Consider the following 14,171-nt stretch of genomic DNA (forward strand, 5'->3'; position numbering starts at 1 on the left):
GCTTCTCAAAACAGCTACGAGCTCGGAGGTGCTGACGTTGAAGTTGTAACCACCGAATCTCGGTTTTAAATTTCTATCATCATCTCGTGACTCATAGTTGTTTCGCTCGTTCCTGAATCTTGATGAAGAACCTGATTCTCTATTTCTTGATCTGTGATAGTACCTCTAATTATCCTGCTTTGATCGTGAGTCCTTTCCCGCAGGTCCCATGTAAGGCTCGTACCCGTTTTTACCGGATCCTTTTTCAGTCTTCGCACGTCTCAAACTTACCTTTTCTTCCTTTTGAACTCGTGGAACAGTATCTTCCTCATTCCTCAGCTTTGTGCTATACCTGTTATAAACATCATTCCACGTTGTAGCTGAGAATTATCGAAGGATTTCCTTGAGTCTCCTTGTGGCTTCCGAGCTTTTTTCATTCAAATTACTTGTGAAAGCTATAGCTGTCCAGTTGTCAGGTACACATGGCAATGTCATTCTTTCACGTTGAAATCTGTCCACGAATTCTCTAAGCAGTTCTGAGTCCCCTTTCTTGATTTTGAAAATATCCTCCATTCTTTTCTCTACTTTTTGAGCTCCCGAGTGTGCTTTGATGAAAGAATCTGCAAGCTCAGCAAAAGAATTTATACAATTTTCAGGTAAAAGAGAATACCATGTTAGCGCTTCTTTGGTAAGCGTTTCACCAAATTTTTTGACTAATACTGATTCAATCTCCTGCTTAGTCAAACGTTGCCTTTTACGCCCGTTGTGAATGCAGTCACGTGATCTCGTGGGTCTGTTGTTCCATTATATTTTGGAATATCAGGCATTTTGAACTTTTTTGGAATTGGGAGTGGAGCAGCACTTGGCTTCCAGGGTTGTTGCGAATATCTATCCATATCTACCCCTTTGATTATGGGTGGCACCCCGGGTATCTGCTCTATGCGCTCACTTTTCTCCTTGAGCTGTTTCTGCAAGGTTAGTACTAAATTTTGTAAATCAGAATTAATTACATTACCTAGTTCTCTCTCCTGTGATTCACTGGAAGTTCCACCGCTGCCTGAGTTAACAAGCCCGAAACGAGGGTTTTCCAAAGTGTTATTATTTGGAGTAGGTGTGGGTGTTGCAACAGGTAACTGGTTAACAAGTGCCTCAACAGCTTTGTTGACATGAGCAACAATTAATTTTTGCAAAGCTTCATTAACAGCTTCAGCATTTTCAAATTGAGCATACTTGTTTATTTGAGACCCATCAGGAGTACCCTCACGAGATTGCCGTGGAGAGTCTCGTGGAGTAGGAACTTGAGTGTTAATATTCTATGGATTTCCCTGATTTTGTTGGTTCTCTTGGTTTCCTTGAGTCTTGTCATTGTTGTTCGACATAATTGATGCAACAAGAAAAGTTAAGTGAAAAGAAAATAAATTATCAGTTTTCCGGTAACGGAACCAATTTGTTTAACCAAAAAATGAAATTTTAGTCAAAGCTAGAATTTAGAAGAACACGGGTTACTGATAATCAAAAGAATGTATAAAAGGAAGTAATTTAGGTAGCAAGAGAGAAATCAAGAGAAAAACAAGTAAACCAAAGTTTTTCCAATAGTGTTTTTTGTGTCCCTACAATTGATCAGATATCTCCCTTTTATAGATATCTTGGAGATATACGTTTTGCCCAAATCATAATGAGGTTATTATGAGTAATTAAAGACATTGAATGCTATGTTAAATAATCATTACATTCAATACAAATTCTCTAACGTATTCCACATTTAATGCTTATTAAATGTCATATCTGTACTCTTTTCTATTGTCAGATTCATTCCTTTTGATTCTCGGACATAAATAACTTAGATAGGTACGGGCGCTGAGTTATTTGAATAACTGTCCGTGCCTCTTCCTCTTCCATTTGCTCGTATCTGTTGCAACTCGTACCTCTTGGCTAGTTGTAATTCTTTGACTATTTGACCAATCTACATGTCTCGACACATCACCTTTATATTCAAATACAATTTTTCCCAATACAAGTTACTTACAAAAACATTAGCAATATTTCTTTCAAATGTATGTATCTTGTTTCACAGGTATGATCCTTCTTGTATGGTATATCTTGGTATCTAATATGTGAGCTTCAATGCATGCTACGCGTTCATAGAGAAGCACAAGTTATCAGACTCTATTGAAGAAGAGGCAACAAATACTGTTGACAAAACTCTTGCTTTACGTTTCCTTGGATATGGATAGATGGCAGCAAGCTCCCGAACATGGTTTAATACATGCTGAGGAATTGAGGACCAACCATGCTTCTCCCTTGCCGCGACCTGCAAATGTTGTAGTTTTTAAATAATGCTAAGCAATTGAGAAAGAGCTGATCTTTAAACAGGAAATTCAGAATAGCAAACGACTTAAATATACCAAGCCACAACTAGATTTTTTCCATAAATCCTCTTCTATTTATTAAAGGGATCGGAGCAATAGCTCCAAGCATAATACCATGACACACTCGTAAGGAAAAGAATATGGCTTTGCAACATGATATTCATATTAATTATGTGCAAAGAATCATAAAAGTGAATGTTTTAATTAAAATTGAAGTGAAAGCGGACATGTTAGAGGGTTTCAATTGATAGGAGGAATACCATACCCCTCTCTAGCTCTTCAACCGTTGGCGAGTAGCCCTCAAAAGATTCCGCCATTTGTCCTGATAGAAGAAAGGGACTGTTATAGAATGAATCTAGACATTTACTATAGGATGAATCTAGACACTTATTATTGAATGAATGTAGACTCTTTCTTAGTAGTGTCCATAAATAGCAGATTTATAAGAATCTCTTTTATTTCTTTCCTTAGTTAGCATCTGATGTACATGTATTTATATTGCTCACCTCTTGGAATGACAACACAAGTTATTCTTTCTATTCCGTTCACAAAGACTAAAGTCATACCAAAAATATATGGAAAGAAGAAAATTACTACAGTATATGATAGTACTAACAGTTACATACCTTCAGATCAAGTGGGCTATGATGTGCAGATGATTGGAAATACAACCTCTTTATGTCAGTCCATCTGCCTACACCATACTGAGATACACCCTCCACCAACTTTAGGACCTCAGGTGTCGACCAATAGTTATGTTTTCTGTTTTGGTTAGCGCCTCGTGTCTCAATCCCTGTAGTCCAATCATCTTCAGATGTAGTATTATCATTCGACTGGTCCGAAAGACAGCCAGAAGAATCAACTTGTGCCTCAGATAAGCATTTGAAGGAATTCCATTGGATATGTTCTCTCCTTTTCACATGTTGAACCCTTGGCTTTTTTCGGAAATTGAATACACTTGCAAAGGCAGTAGACGCTTTAAGGAGCTCTTCACGACTTGCTGGTGAAAGGACTTTAGACCCTTCATTTTCACTCAAAACTAGAGAGCATTTCATGTCCTGGTTTTGCAAACCAAATGTTATGTGGTGATTCAGCCATTGCTTATTCGTGACAGAAGTTTGATGTCCAAACATCTTACTGAACACCTCGAGTAGTCTATCAGTTGACATGTCATCAAATCCCAGACAATTGTGATTGTCTAATCGTAGAGCATCATAATCAGATGAGTTACTTGGATCAGAAAACTTTAACACATCAATGCCACAAATTTTTCCATTTGAATCAGCAAGCTGGTTTTCCAACTTTAGATTTTCAATATAGGATATATTGACATCACTAAGGGTGGGAGTTTCTTCCTCAATTTTAATATCCGATAAATAGATAAAAGCAGGACTAAAAGTAACTTAGCAACTAAAAGATATTTAATTAGGTTAGAAACAAAGTAGGAAAAGGAAGAGTAGACAAGCATGATATGGGAAATGCAAGGAACTGCTTACCCAAAAGGTAATCTTCACATGAAATGGAGCAATAATTTTCGTCATATCCGTTTGAAAATCCATCAATAAGCTGCAAAATCAGGTATGTGCAAATAATCAATGACAACGGAAGCTATTGAACAACATAAAAAGAGAAACAAATCAGACTTAAAGGGGAAGATTAAACTCAATGACTTCAAACTAATCAGAAAAAAAACGAACAAATTAATAAATGTAAGAGCTCTAGAATATAACAATTTTGCCTTGCTCACAAAGACACATACCTTCTTCCTAGTTTCATCCTCGTGGATAAGAGTTATGGGAATTGAATCTAGGTGAAATATCGGAGACCAAAATATATTAGTTATTGGAAAAAAATAAGAAAGATAAATAGAAATCAACAGTCAATGAACCACTCAAAGTAGCCATTTAATCTCATCTCTGATTCACATAGCTCAAGCACATAAGACTAATTACCACGATCAACAGACTCCAGAGCTGAAAAATCCTTAAATTAGCTCTCTGGAACACTGAATGTACATGTCTTAAGATCTAGAAGAGTATCAGCCATATCATCATACTTAGGTTCTGCTAATAAATGCTCCACTCCTATGGCTTCCTACTTTGATACAAAATAATCAGAGGCAGCGCCTATGACCTACAAAATCATACAAATTTAAACAACATAAAGTAAAAAGAAGATTATTCTTCAGAATGTGTAGCATATTCTTGAACAGCTGAATGTTTAGGTACCTGTTCTGGCTCCTGTTGAAAGATACCTGCACTCGCATTAGGTGTTTTCGAGCTGTATTGCAATGAATCTAGAGCAGTTTGCATTTTACACTTTTGTTCAAATTTTCCTAACATTTTCTTGAGAATGACTACCAGACACAGAACAAAATAAAACATTGCAGCCTTAGCATGGTATATTAGTAAAGGAAATGATGTGCATTTGCAATGTAGCAAAACGAACCCATAATATGTACATATGAAGTAATAACTAATCAGTAACAAGTAACGGTGTATTTTATCCATTTGGAAATACCAATTAAATAACATCCTTTAGGCAAATACATATATACCTTGTATTCCAGAAATACGGAGTCAAAAATATTAATAATAACAATAACTGATGTAGCCATACTTCAAACATGAACTAGAAACTCTAAAGATTGCAAAAATGACCATAAAGAAAGTGTAGGAATATATACCACAGCGGAAGCAATAACAGAATCTTATTCACGTGTAATCTAAACAACTAGTACGTATGGAGATTTTAGGATTACCTCTTGAAGCGTAAACACAGCAAATCTATGTCATTCTCCAGTTCCTCAGTTGAAACACACCAGCAGATTTCCATAGTCTTCTACTGTGTTACCCAAACAATAACCGAAAATGGAGAATTTTGGGTAGGCAAAATTCTAGTAGAAACCGCAATTAGAATCTTGTCAAAAACGTCCAACCCTTATATCCATATATATAGCTGCGTTTTAGGTCAAAACTGTTTTCAAAACCTGTTAGGTTTCCTTCTCCCACTAAGGGACGGTTCCACGTTTTCTTTCCCACTAAGTAACAGTTTTCACTATTTTCTATTGTTTAGGCATAGTAGGGACCACCGAATTTAATTAACAAGGCTTCCTATTATGATATTAATTTCGAAATTCTGAAATTAATTTCCATCATAATAAATTACGAATTATTCCACTAAAAATTCGTAATTGCACTCCTTAGTTCAATTTCGAAATTCTTCTATAAAACCTTATTTAACTCCCCATGTTAAGATTCAGATATCAATCAATCAAATTAAATTACTGACTATTTAATTTATTGATTACTTCCTTTAGACTTACACTTAACTTATTTCATGTGTCGGATACAAAATCCACCGGCCGGGTTTACACATGAAAACTTATAAGCTTTCATAAAGGAGTATCATCAATCTCAAAATCGAGACATGGATTCCATCAACTAATTATTACTTCGCCAATGTATATCATTGTTATCCAATTTACCAGGCTTATTGACTCGCGAAAGAATCTCGCCTTTTAATAAATCAAAACAACAAGTGACATACACAGCTAATAATAATTATATCAGGATTAAGAGTATAAGTACATTAAATGGACTAGAGAAATTATTTTATAAAGTCAGTATAAAATACTCATCTCTACTTGATCCGTTCAATACATACAAAATGTACTAGCACAAGAAGTTGGAATTAAACCATTCCCATAATCAAGATAAATTATATTTAATCTTGTGCTACAATCATTCCGATGATTTGTCCAATTCCATCATTAGATTGTGAACATTAACTTTTATGTCTTACAAGAACCGATGATTTAATCTTCCGTGTATAAGCTAAACTCTATACACTAAATCATCTACTATGTAAGCAATGGACGCACAAACCAACACATGATCTATTTAAAATGAAACTTTATTGAATTTAAACAAGTAAATAAATAATTGTTCATAAAGAATACTATAACAATACGCATGGCTTATAGTATATTCTAACAATCTCCCACTTAGACTAATAACCATGCGTCTACAATTTTGACACCCATTCCTTCTACATGCTTATCAAAAGTCTTCTGTGGTAAGCTCTTAGTAAACGGATCTGCCAAGTTGTTCTCTGACGCAATCTTGGTGACCACTACATCCCCTCTCTGCACTATATCACGAATTAAATGATATTTACGCTCAATGTGCTTTGCCCTCTTATGGCTTCGTGGCTCCTTTGAATTTGCAACCGCACCACTATTATCACAGTAAAGCGTAATTGGCGCTTGAATCGAAGGAACCACACCCAACTCTCTCAGGAAGTTACCGAGCCAAACTGCCTCTTTGGTTGCCTCAGAGGCTGCCACATATTCGGCTTCCATGGTGGAATCAACAACACAAGTTTGCTTGATACTCCTCCAACTTATGGCTCCACCTCCAAGAGTAAACACATTACCTAAGGCAGACTTTCTAGAATCTCTGTCTGATTGGAAATCTGAATCAGTATACCCAATAGGTACCAGGTCATCCGAATGGTAGATCAACATGTAATCTCTAGTCCTTTTCAGGTACTTGATTATATGTTTAACCGCCGTCCAATGCTCTTTCCCAGGATTAGACTGAAATCTGCTAACAACGCCAACGGCAAAGCAGATATCAGGCCTAGTGCATAACATAGCATACATGAGGCTCCCCACAGCTGATGCATAAGGGACCGCCTTCATCTTTTCTATCTCTTCATCAGTCTTAGGAGACTGATCTTTAGATAGAGAAATTCCATGTCTGAAAGGAAGGAATCCTTTCTTGGAATCATGCATGCTAAACCTGGAGAGTATTGTATCAATATAAAGACCTTGGGACAAGCCTAATATCCTTTTCTTGCGATCTCGCAAGAGTTTGATCCCAAGGATATGAGCCGCTTCTCCCAAATCTTTCATATCAAAATGTGTGGACAACCACTGCTTAACTGAATTCAACATGCCCACATTATTTCCTATGAGCAGTATGTCATCTACATATAAGATCAAAAATGCCACTTTGTCCCCATCCCACTTTTTGTATACACAAGATTCGTTAAGACACTGATCAAAACCAAAAGTTTTAATCGCCTTATCAAAACAAGTGTTCCATGCCCTAGATGCCTGTTTTAGTCCATAAATGGACCTTTTAAGCTTACACAACATGTGCTCTTTTCCACTTTCCATAAAATCGTCTGGTTGCATCATATAGATGCACTCATCAAAACTTCCATTAAAGAAAGCTGTCTTGACATCCATTTGCCAAATCTCATAATCATAATGAGCAGAAATGGATAAGAGAATCCTTATAGACTTAAGCATGGCTACCGGCGAGAAGGTTTCCTCATAGTCGATCCCTTCTTTCTGAGTAAACCCTTTCGCTACAAGCCTTGCTTTAAAAGTTTGTACTTTTCCGTCTACACCTCTTTTTTTCTTATAGATCCATTTGCATCCAATGAGTTTAACCCCATCAGTTAGTTCTACAAGATCCCAGACCTGATTAGAGTACATAGACTCCATCTCTGATTTCATAGTAGCAACCCACTTATCGGCATCCTTATCATGTAGTGCTTGGTCGTAATTGACAGGTTAGGAGGTAGGCTCCTCAGGGATCCTATCATATGATTCTCCCAAGAGCGTATAACGAACTGGCTGTCTTATTTCTCTCCCACTACGACTACGCACTATATCAGTTGCAACTACATCACTTTGATTTTGTGGTTGAACCACAACATCATCAGGAACCTGAGTCTCCATGCTATCTACTGGGATATCAACGACTTCTTCCTGTTGTGCAGTCTGCTCAACATGACTCCCACTACTTTGTGGTAGTATTACTGCGGGTACTTGTTCTTGTGGGACATTAGGTCTATTGACATTTCTCCCACTACTAAAGTGCAATGGTATGTCAAAATCGACTTTCGGGGTTTTGATATGGTCGTTTTGATTTTCAGATGACTGAGTTTCCATTCCTTTGCTAAGTTCCTGTAAAAAGAGTTTACTTCTAGGAACATGGTTCATCAAATAGTCCTCTTCTAGAAACTTGGCATTTGTGCTAACAATTACCTTTTTCTCTTTAGGACAATAGAATAAACCACCTTTCGTCCCTTTTGGATAACCTATAAACACGCATACATCCGTTCTTGCCTCCAATTTATCCGTTTTCCCCTTTAGCACATGTGCCGGACAACCCCAAACTCGAATATGCCGCAGACTAGGTTTGCGCCCAGTCCACAATTCTGTAGAGGTCAAGGGTACTGACTTTGAAGGAACTAAGTTCAGAACATAATTCGCCGTTTCTAAGGCATGTCCCCAAAAAGACGAAGGCAAATCGGAATAACTCATCATTGATCTAACCATTTCCATAAGAGTCCTATTTCTTCTTTCAGCTACACCATTTTGTTGTGGAGTTCCAGGTGCAGATAATTGAGATGTAATTCCACATTCTGATAAATAACCAATGAAGTCCGTAGAGAGGTACTCCCCACCACGATCAGATCGTAGTGTCTTGATATGTTTATTATGTCGCTTTTCAGTCTCAGTCTTGAATTCTTTGAACTTTTCAAAACATTCAGACTTTCGACGCAACAAATAAATATATCCATATTTTGAGTAATCATCTGTGAAAGTCACAAAATACTCAAAACCACCTCTTGCTTGGACATTCATTGGACCACACAAATCAGAATGAATTAATTCTAATTTATCACTTGCCCGATTTCCTTTTGAGGGGAAATTTCGTTTTGTCATTTTTCCTTCTAAACAAGATTCACAAGTTGGTAGTTCCTCCATTTTCAATGAACTTAAAGGTCCATCCTTGACCAACCTGGAAATTCGGTTTAGATTTATATGACCCAAACGCAAGTGCCATAAATATGTTTCACTCAATTCAGAAGAACGTTTTCTCTTACTTGGTAAATCAACATTATTCAGTTCTTTAGGTGGTAACGGTTTAGGAATAGAGTCAACAACAAAAAGACCATTAATCAATGTAGCCGAAGAGAGATAACGCTTATTATGAGTAATAACACATTTATCAACGTCATGACAATTAAAATCATAACCATCTCTCATAGCGCTAGAAACCGAAATTAAATTCCTTCTAACGGAAGGTACATATAATGTGTCTTTTAAAGCTAAAACTCTACCACTACCAAACGAAATACTAATATTTCCTAATGCTAAAGCTGGGGCTGCTGAACCGTCTGCTTGATAAACATTGATTTCTCCTTTACTTAGCCGCCGCGTTACCTGAAACCCCTGCAAATAAGTGCAGATATGATTAGTGGCTCCCGAATCTACACACCATGACATGGTAGAAACAGCCGCTAAAAATGTTTCAACGACAAGTAGATGTAAATCACCTGGTTTATTTTTCAGCTTGGCCAGATAAGTTGGACACTGCTTCTTATGATGCCCGGGCTGCTTGCAGTGATAACACTTGCCCTTAGCCTTTTTCACACCAGCAGTCGCGCCACCAACAGAGGGTTTTTGAGCCTTTTTCTTTTTCTGCCCGCCTCTCGGCTTAGAAGAAGAACCTGCCTCAAAATTCAATGCCACGGGAGGAGCTTGGTACTTGATAATAGTCTCTGCCGACTGCAGCTCATTCAACAATTTCTCAAGGGACAAATCCATTTTGTTCATGTTATAATTCAGACAAAATTGCTGAAAACTGTCAGGCAAAGTCTGCAGGATCATTTCAACCTGCGTGTCCTTATCAATGTTAGCTCCAAGGACCTCCAGTTCATTCAGAAGACTCATCATATTCAGAACATGGTCCCTGACCGATGAACCTTCAACCATTTTGGTATTCAGAAGGGCTTTCATGGCAGTCTGCTTAGCCGCACGATTCTGATCTCCAAACATTTCTTTGAGATTTTCCAGAATGTCATAAGCATACTCCATCGACTGATGCTGATGTTGCAGAACATTCGACATGGATGCCAAAATGTAACACCGCGCCATCTCATCAGCCTTAATCCATTTCTGGTAAGCCTTCTGTTCATCATCTGTGGCATCATCTCCAGGTTTTTCTGGACACACCTCATCGAGCACAAATTTGTACTCTTCAGCAATTAGAACAATATCCAAATTTCGTTTCCAATCAACGTAATTTGGACCCTCAAGTTTGTTTTGGGTAAGAATGGCAGTAAGGGGATTGAAAGCAGTCATTGTCAATCTGGAAGACATTAAATATTTAAATAGATCAAATCAGTTTGTATTATGAACACTAAAATTCAAAACACATTATATATATACAATCTATGCACCTTGAACAATAAATTTCGATGGGAAAGAAGCTATTCTTGCAATATACATATATAATGACAGATTTTCACTCCATAAACTTAAACATTTCATACTCAAATAGAGAGTAAAATGTTAATTTAAGCCAAGTGAATATCAACATTCGACATATATTAGTCCCATTGAACCAATATGCATACTCAGATGGAGAGTAAATACAAATAATCAATGACTAGTATAACATAGTGATTATTCATAATATTTTTATCCGATATAGAAGAAGACCTACGTCACCGTGTAAAAACATTAGATCACTAATTTTTTAAGCCCCGGGACCAAGGGAATTGATCCCCACAATTACTGGAATTAAAAACAAGTAAAATAATTTTCAGTATTTTAGAAAAACAGCAAAAACACCATCTAAACGGCCCCGAAAGCCCAAAAAACGACTTCAATCATGATGAAATCCACGTGTATTGCTCACTGGGCCATTTCGCATGGACCTGCCAAGTTTCAGGTCAATCAAAGTCTGTCACCCTTTTGACCTCCGATTTTCTACCCTAATTCGGCAAAACTTGTTTTTCCGTTTTACATGATAAAATTCAACTTTCAGATTATTCTAACTCAACATCACCAATATTAAAATGATACATCAAGTTTTCAGAATAATCAACACAATCCATAACAGATAATCACACCAAAAAACAGTGCAGGTTTTCTAGAAAAACAAACTTTGCATGTAATTCAAAACTTGCATATAGAACATGATATTAATCCTTATGGTTTATCCTAATTATTTAATTAGACGTGAGTAGGCTCTGATACCAATTTTAGGAATATATACCACAGCGGAAGCAATAACAAAATCTTGTTCACGTGTAATCTAAACAACTAGCACGTATGGAGATTTTAGGATTACCTCTTGAAGCGTAAACACAACAAATCTATGTCGTTCTCCAGTTCCTCAGTTGAAAACACACCAGCAGATTTCCACAGTCTTCTACTGTGTTACCCAAACAATAACCGAAAATGGAGAATTTTGGGTGGGCAAAATTCTAGTAGAAACCGCAGTCAGAATCTTGTAAAAAACGTTCAGCCCTTATATCCATATATATAGCTGCGTTTTAGGTCAAAACCGTTTTCAAAACCTGTTAGGTTTCCTTCTCCCACTAATGGACGGTTTCCACGTTTTCTTTCCCACTAAGTAACAGTTTCCACTATTTTCTATTATTTAGGCACAGTAGGGACCACCGAATTTAATTAACAAGGCTTCCTATTATGATATTAATTTCGAAATTCTGAAATTAATTTCCATCATAATAAATTACGAATTATTCCACTAAAAATTCGTAATTGCACTCCTTAGTTCAATTTCGAAATTCTTCCATAAAACCTTATTTAACTCTCCATGTTAAGATTCAGATACTAATCAATCAAATTAAATTACTAGCTATTTAATTTATTGATTACTTCCTTTAAACTTACACTTAACTTATTTCATGTGTCGGATACAAAATCCACCGGCCGGGTTTACACATGAAAACTTATAAGCTTTCATAAAGGAGTATCATCAATCTCAAAATCGAGACATGGATTCCATCAACTAATTATTACTTCGCCAATGTATATCATTGTTATCCAATTTACCAGGCTTATTGACTCGCGAAAGAATCTCGCCTTTTAATAAATCAAAACAACAAGTGACATACACAGCTAATAATAATTATATCAGGATTAAGAGTATAAGTACATTAAATGGACTAGAGAAATTATTTTATAAAGTCAGTATAAAATACTCATCTCTACTTGATCCGTTCAATACATACAAAATGTACTAGCACAAGAAGTTGGAATTAAACCATTCCCATAATCAAGATAAATTATATTTAATCTTGTGCTACAATCATTCCGATGATTTGTCCAATTCCATCATTAGATTGTGAACATTAACTTTTATGTCTTACAAGAACCGATGATTTAATCTTCCGTGTATAAGCTAAACTCTATACACTAAATCATCTACTATGTAAGCAATGAACGCACAAACCAACACATGATCTATTTAAAATGAAACTTTATTGAATTTAAACAAGTAAATAAATAATTGTTTATAAAGAATACTATAACAATACGCATAGCTTATAGTATATTCTAACAGAAAGATCATAACATATTACTGGAATTGTTCAGGTCCAAGAGCAAGAAGCATAAGAAAATGCATAATTAACTAAATGAAATCATTTAATCCACAAGTTATGGTACAAAGCTTTGACTAAAAAAGTTTCAGAGTCACACAATATATACCTTTAAAAAAAATAGAGATTCGATACTAACAGGCAATATGAAGAACTAAACATCAGTAACATGAACTTAAAATAAAACAAACCTGTTTTAAAACATCACATTTTCTCTTATGCAATCAATTTTGGGTATTATATGAAAAGCTACTAAAAGATTAACGGGGACAAGTAATGATTCAAGAATTATGAGAAAAATGCATGCAAATGCTAAGTTATAATTAACTGAGACATCCTGAAGACAAAAACCAGAAAAGAAAAGGGGAAAAGAACAAACCTTGCATAAACAAGAACAAAAGGCTCTGATCATACTATTTTTACAAACATATAGAACCATTCGTTGAGAGAAAAACCAAAAATAAAGAAAACCCAGATAAGTTTTACACATTTAATGCATGTAGCAGAGTATCATATAAGAAAACGGCACGTGGAAAAGCAAAAAACCAAAAGGAATGAAGCTACAGCTAGCTGTAGGCTGTAGCTGCCTCTGTTTCAGTAGTGGGAGCTGATTTTGTCTTTTGACAGAGAGTGGAGGCGGACGTGAAGTTGCATGCAGAAGCGAATTGGAATTATGGTCTTGGTGTCCGGAAAAGGTGACACGTGGAGACCTGGTGTGTGGCTATTTTATTGTAGTATGAAATGGTACGACCTTAAAAAGGAATTTGGAAATATTCAGTTTTTACATCCAATTTTTGTCATTATTCTAGTGACATGAATTTATATTTTACCTAAAATAATCCGAATATTCTCAATTTTGTATTAGATTCTACCTTATTCATTTTTATTTTAAATATAGTTTATACTCCACTTGTCCCAAAAGAAAGAAGGATCAGAGGACGATTGAAAGATTATTTAATTTTAAATATTTTAAATTAAAAAAAAAAAAAAGAGCAAATGGCCATTGCTGTTCAAATGAAAAAAAATAAATCTACACCTAGTATTTCCATCAAATTAACAAATATACATGACATTTTGTCACTATTCATCACATAAATATTTTTTTACTGAATCATGCATGGTTAATTAATAAGTACTATAGTCAAACCTCTCTATAATATCTTTGTTTATCGTGATATTTTTTGCTTGTTATAATAAAGTATTGTTGTAGGGAATATATATTGTAACATAATATAAAAAATTGATTTCAAAGAAAACTTGACCGTTATAGTAGTGAAGTGTTGTTATAAAGAATGACTATTTGTATATATTATTGCCTCGATTAGTTATTACTTGATTGATAAAGTGGCATAATTTGATGCAAACATAGAGGATATGTAAATA

At 35.7% G+C, this 14,171-nt stretch overlaps 1 protein-coding gene across 2 annotated transcripts; it reads right to left on the reverse strand.

Annotated features, from left to right (window-relative positions):
- Window positions 1-1,594: 1,594 nt before the first annotated feature.
- On the reverse strand, window positions 1,595-5,540 carry LOC104222531 (uncharacterized). Of its 2 annotated transcripts, XM_009773768.2 has the most exons (8): window positions 5,110-5,540; window positions 4,577-4,704; window positions 4,301-4,481; window positions 4,108-4,154; window positions 3,845-3,914; window positions 2,975-3,637; window positions 2,614-2,670; window positions 1,595-2,290 (listed from the first exon to the last, which is right to left on the reverse strand). In XM_009773768.2, exons 4-7 carry the CDS (start codon window positions 4,122-4,124, stop codon window positions 2,620-2,622), a joined length of 801 nt encoding a protein of 266 aa, XP_009772070.2. In that variant the 5' UTR covers window positions 4,125-4,154; window positions 4,301-4,481; window positions 4,577-4,704; window positions 5,110-5,540; the 3' UTR covers window positions 1,595-2,290; window positions 2,614-2,619. The 2 variants fall into 2 exon arrangements, with proteins under 2 accessions (XP_009772070.2, XP_070019253.1); XM_070163152.1 differs by having other exon boundaries at window positions 2,975-3,406; window positions 4,301-4,704.
- Window positions 5,541-14,171: the final 8,631 nt, after the last annotated feature.

Source organism: Nicotiana sylvestris, chromosome 11, assembly GCF_000393655.2.
Source record: "Nicotiana sylvestris chromosome 11, ASM39365v2, whole genome shotgun sequence".
Taxonomy (NCBI): Eukaryota; Viridiplantae; Streptophyta; class Magnoliopsida; order Solanales; family Solanaceae; genus Nicotiana; species Nicotiana sylvestris.

Excerpts from the sequence above, each read along its gene's own strand:
- LOC104222531 (XM_009773768.2), bottom strand. Across the intron at positions 3,638-3,844 it reads ATGTGAAGATTACCTTTTGG|CTTGCTGATTCAAATGGAAA; the intron begins GTAAGCAGTTCC and ends TTGGAAAACCAG. Across the intron at positions 2,671-2,974 it reads ATAGCCCACTTGATCTGAAG|GACAAATGGCGGAATCTTTT; the intron begins GTATGTAACTGT and ends TTCTTCTATCAG.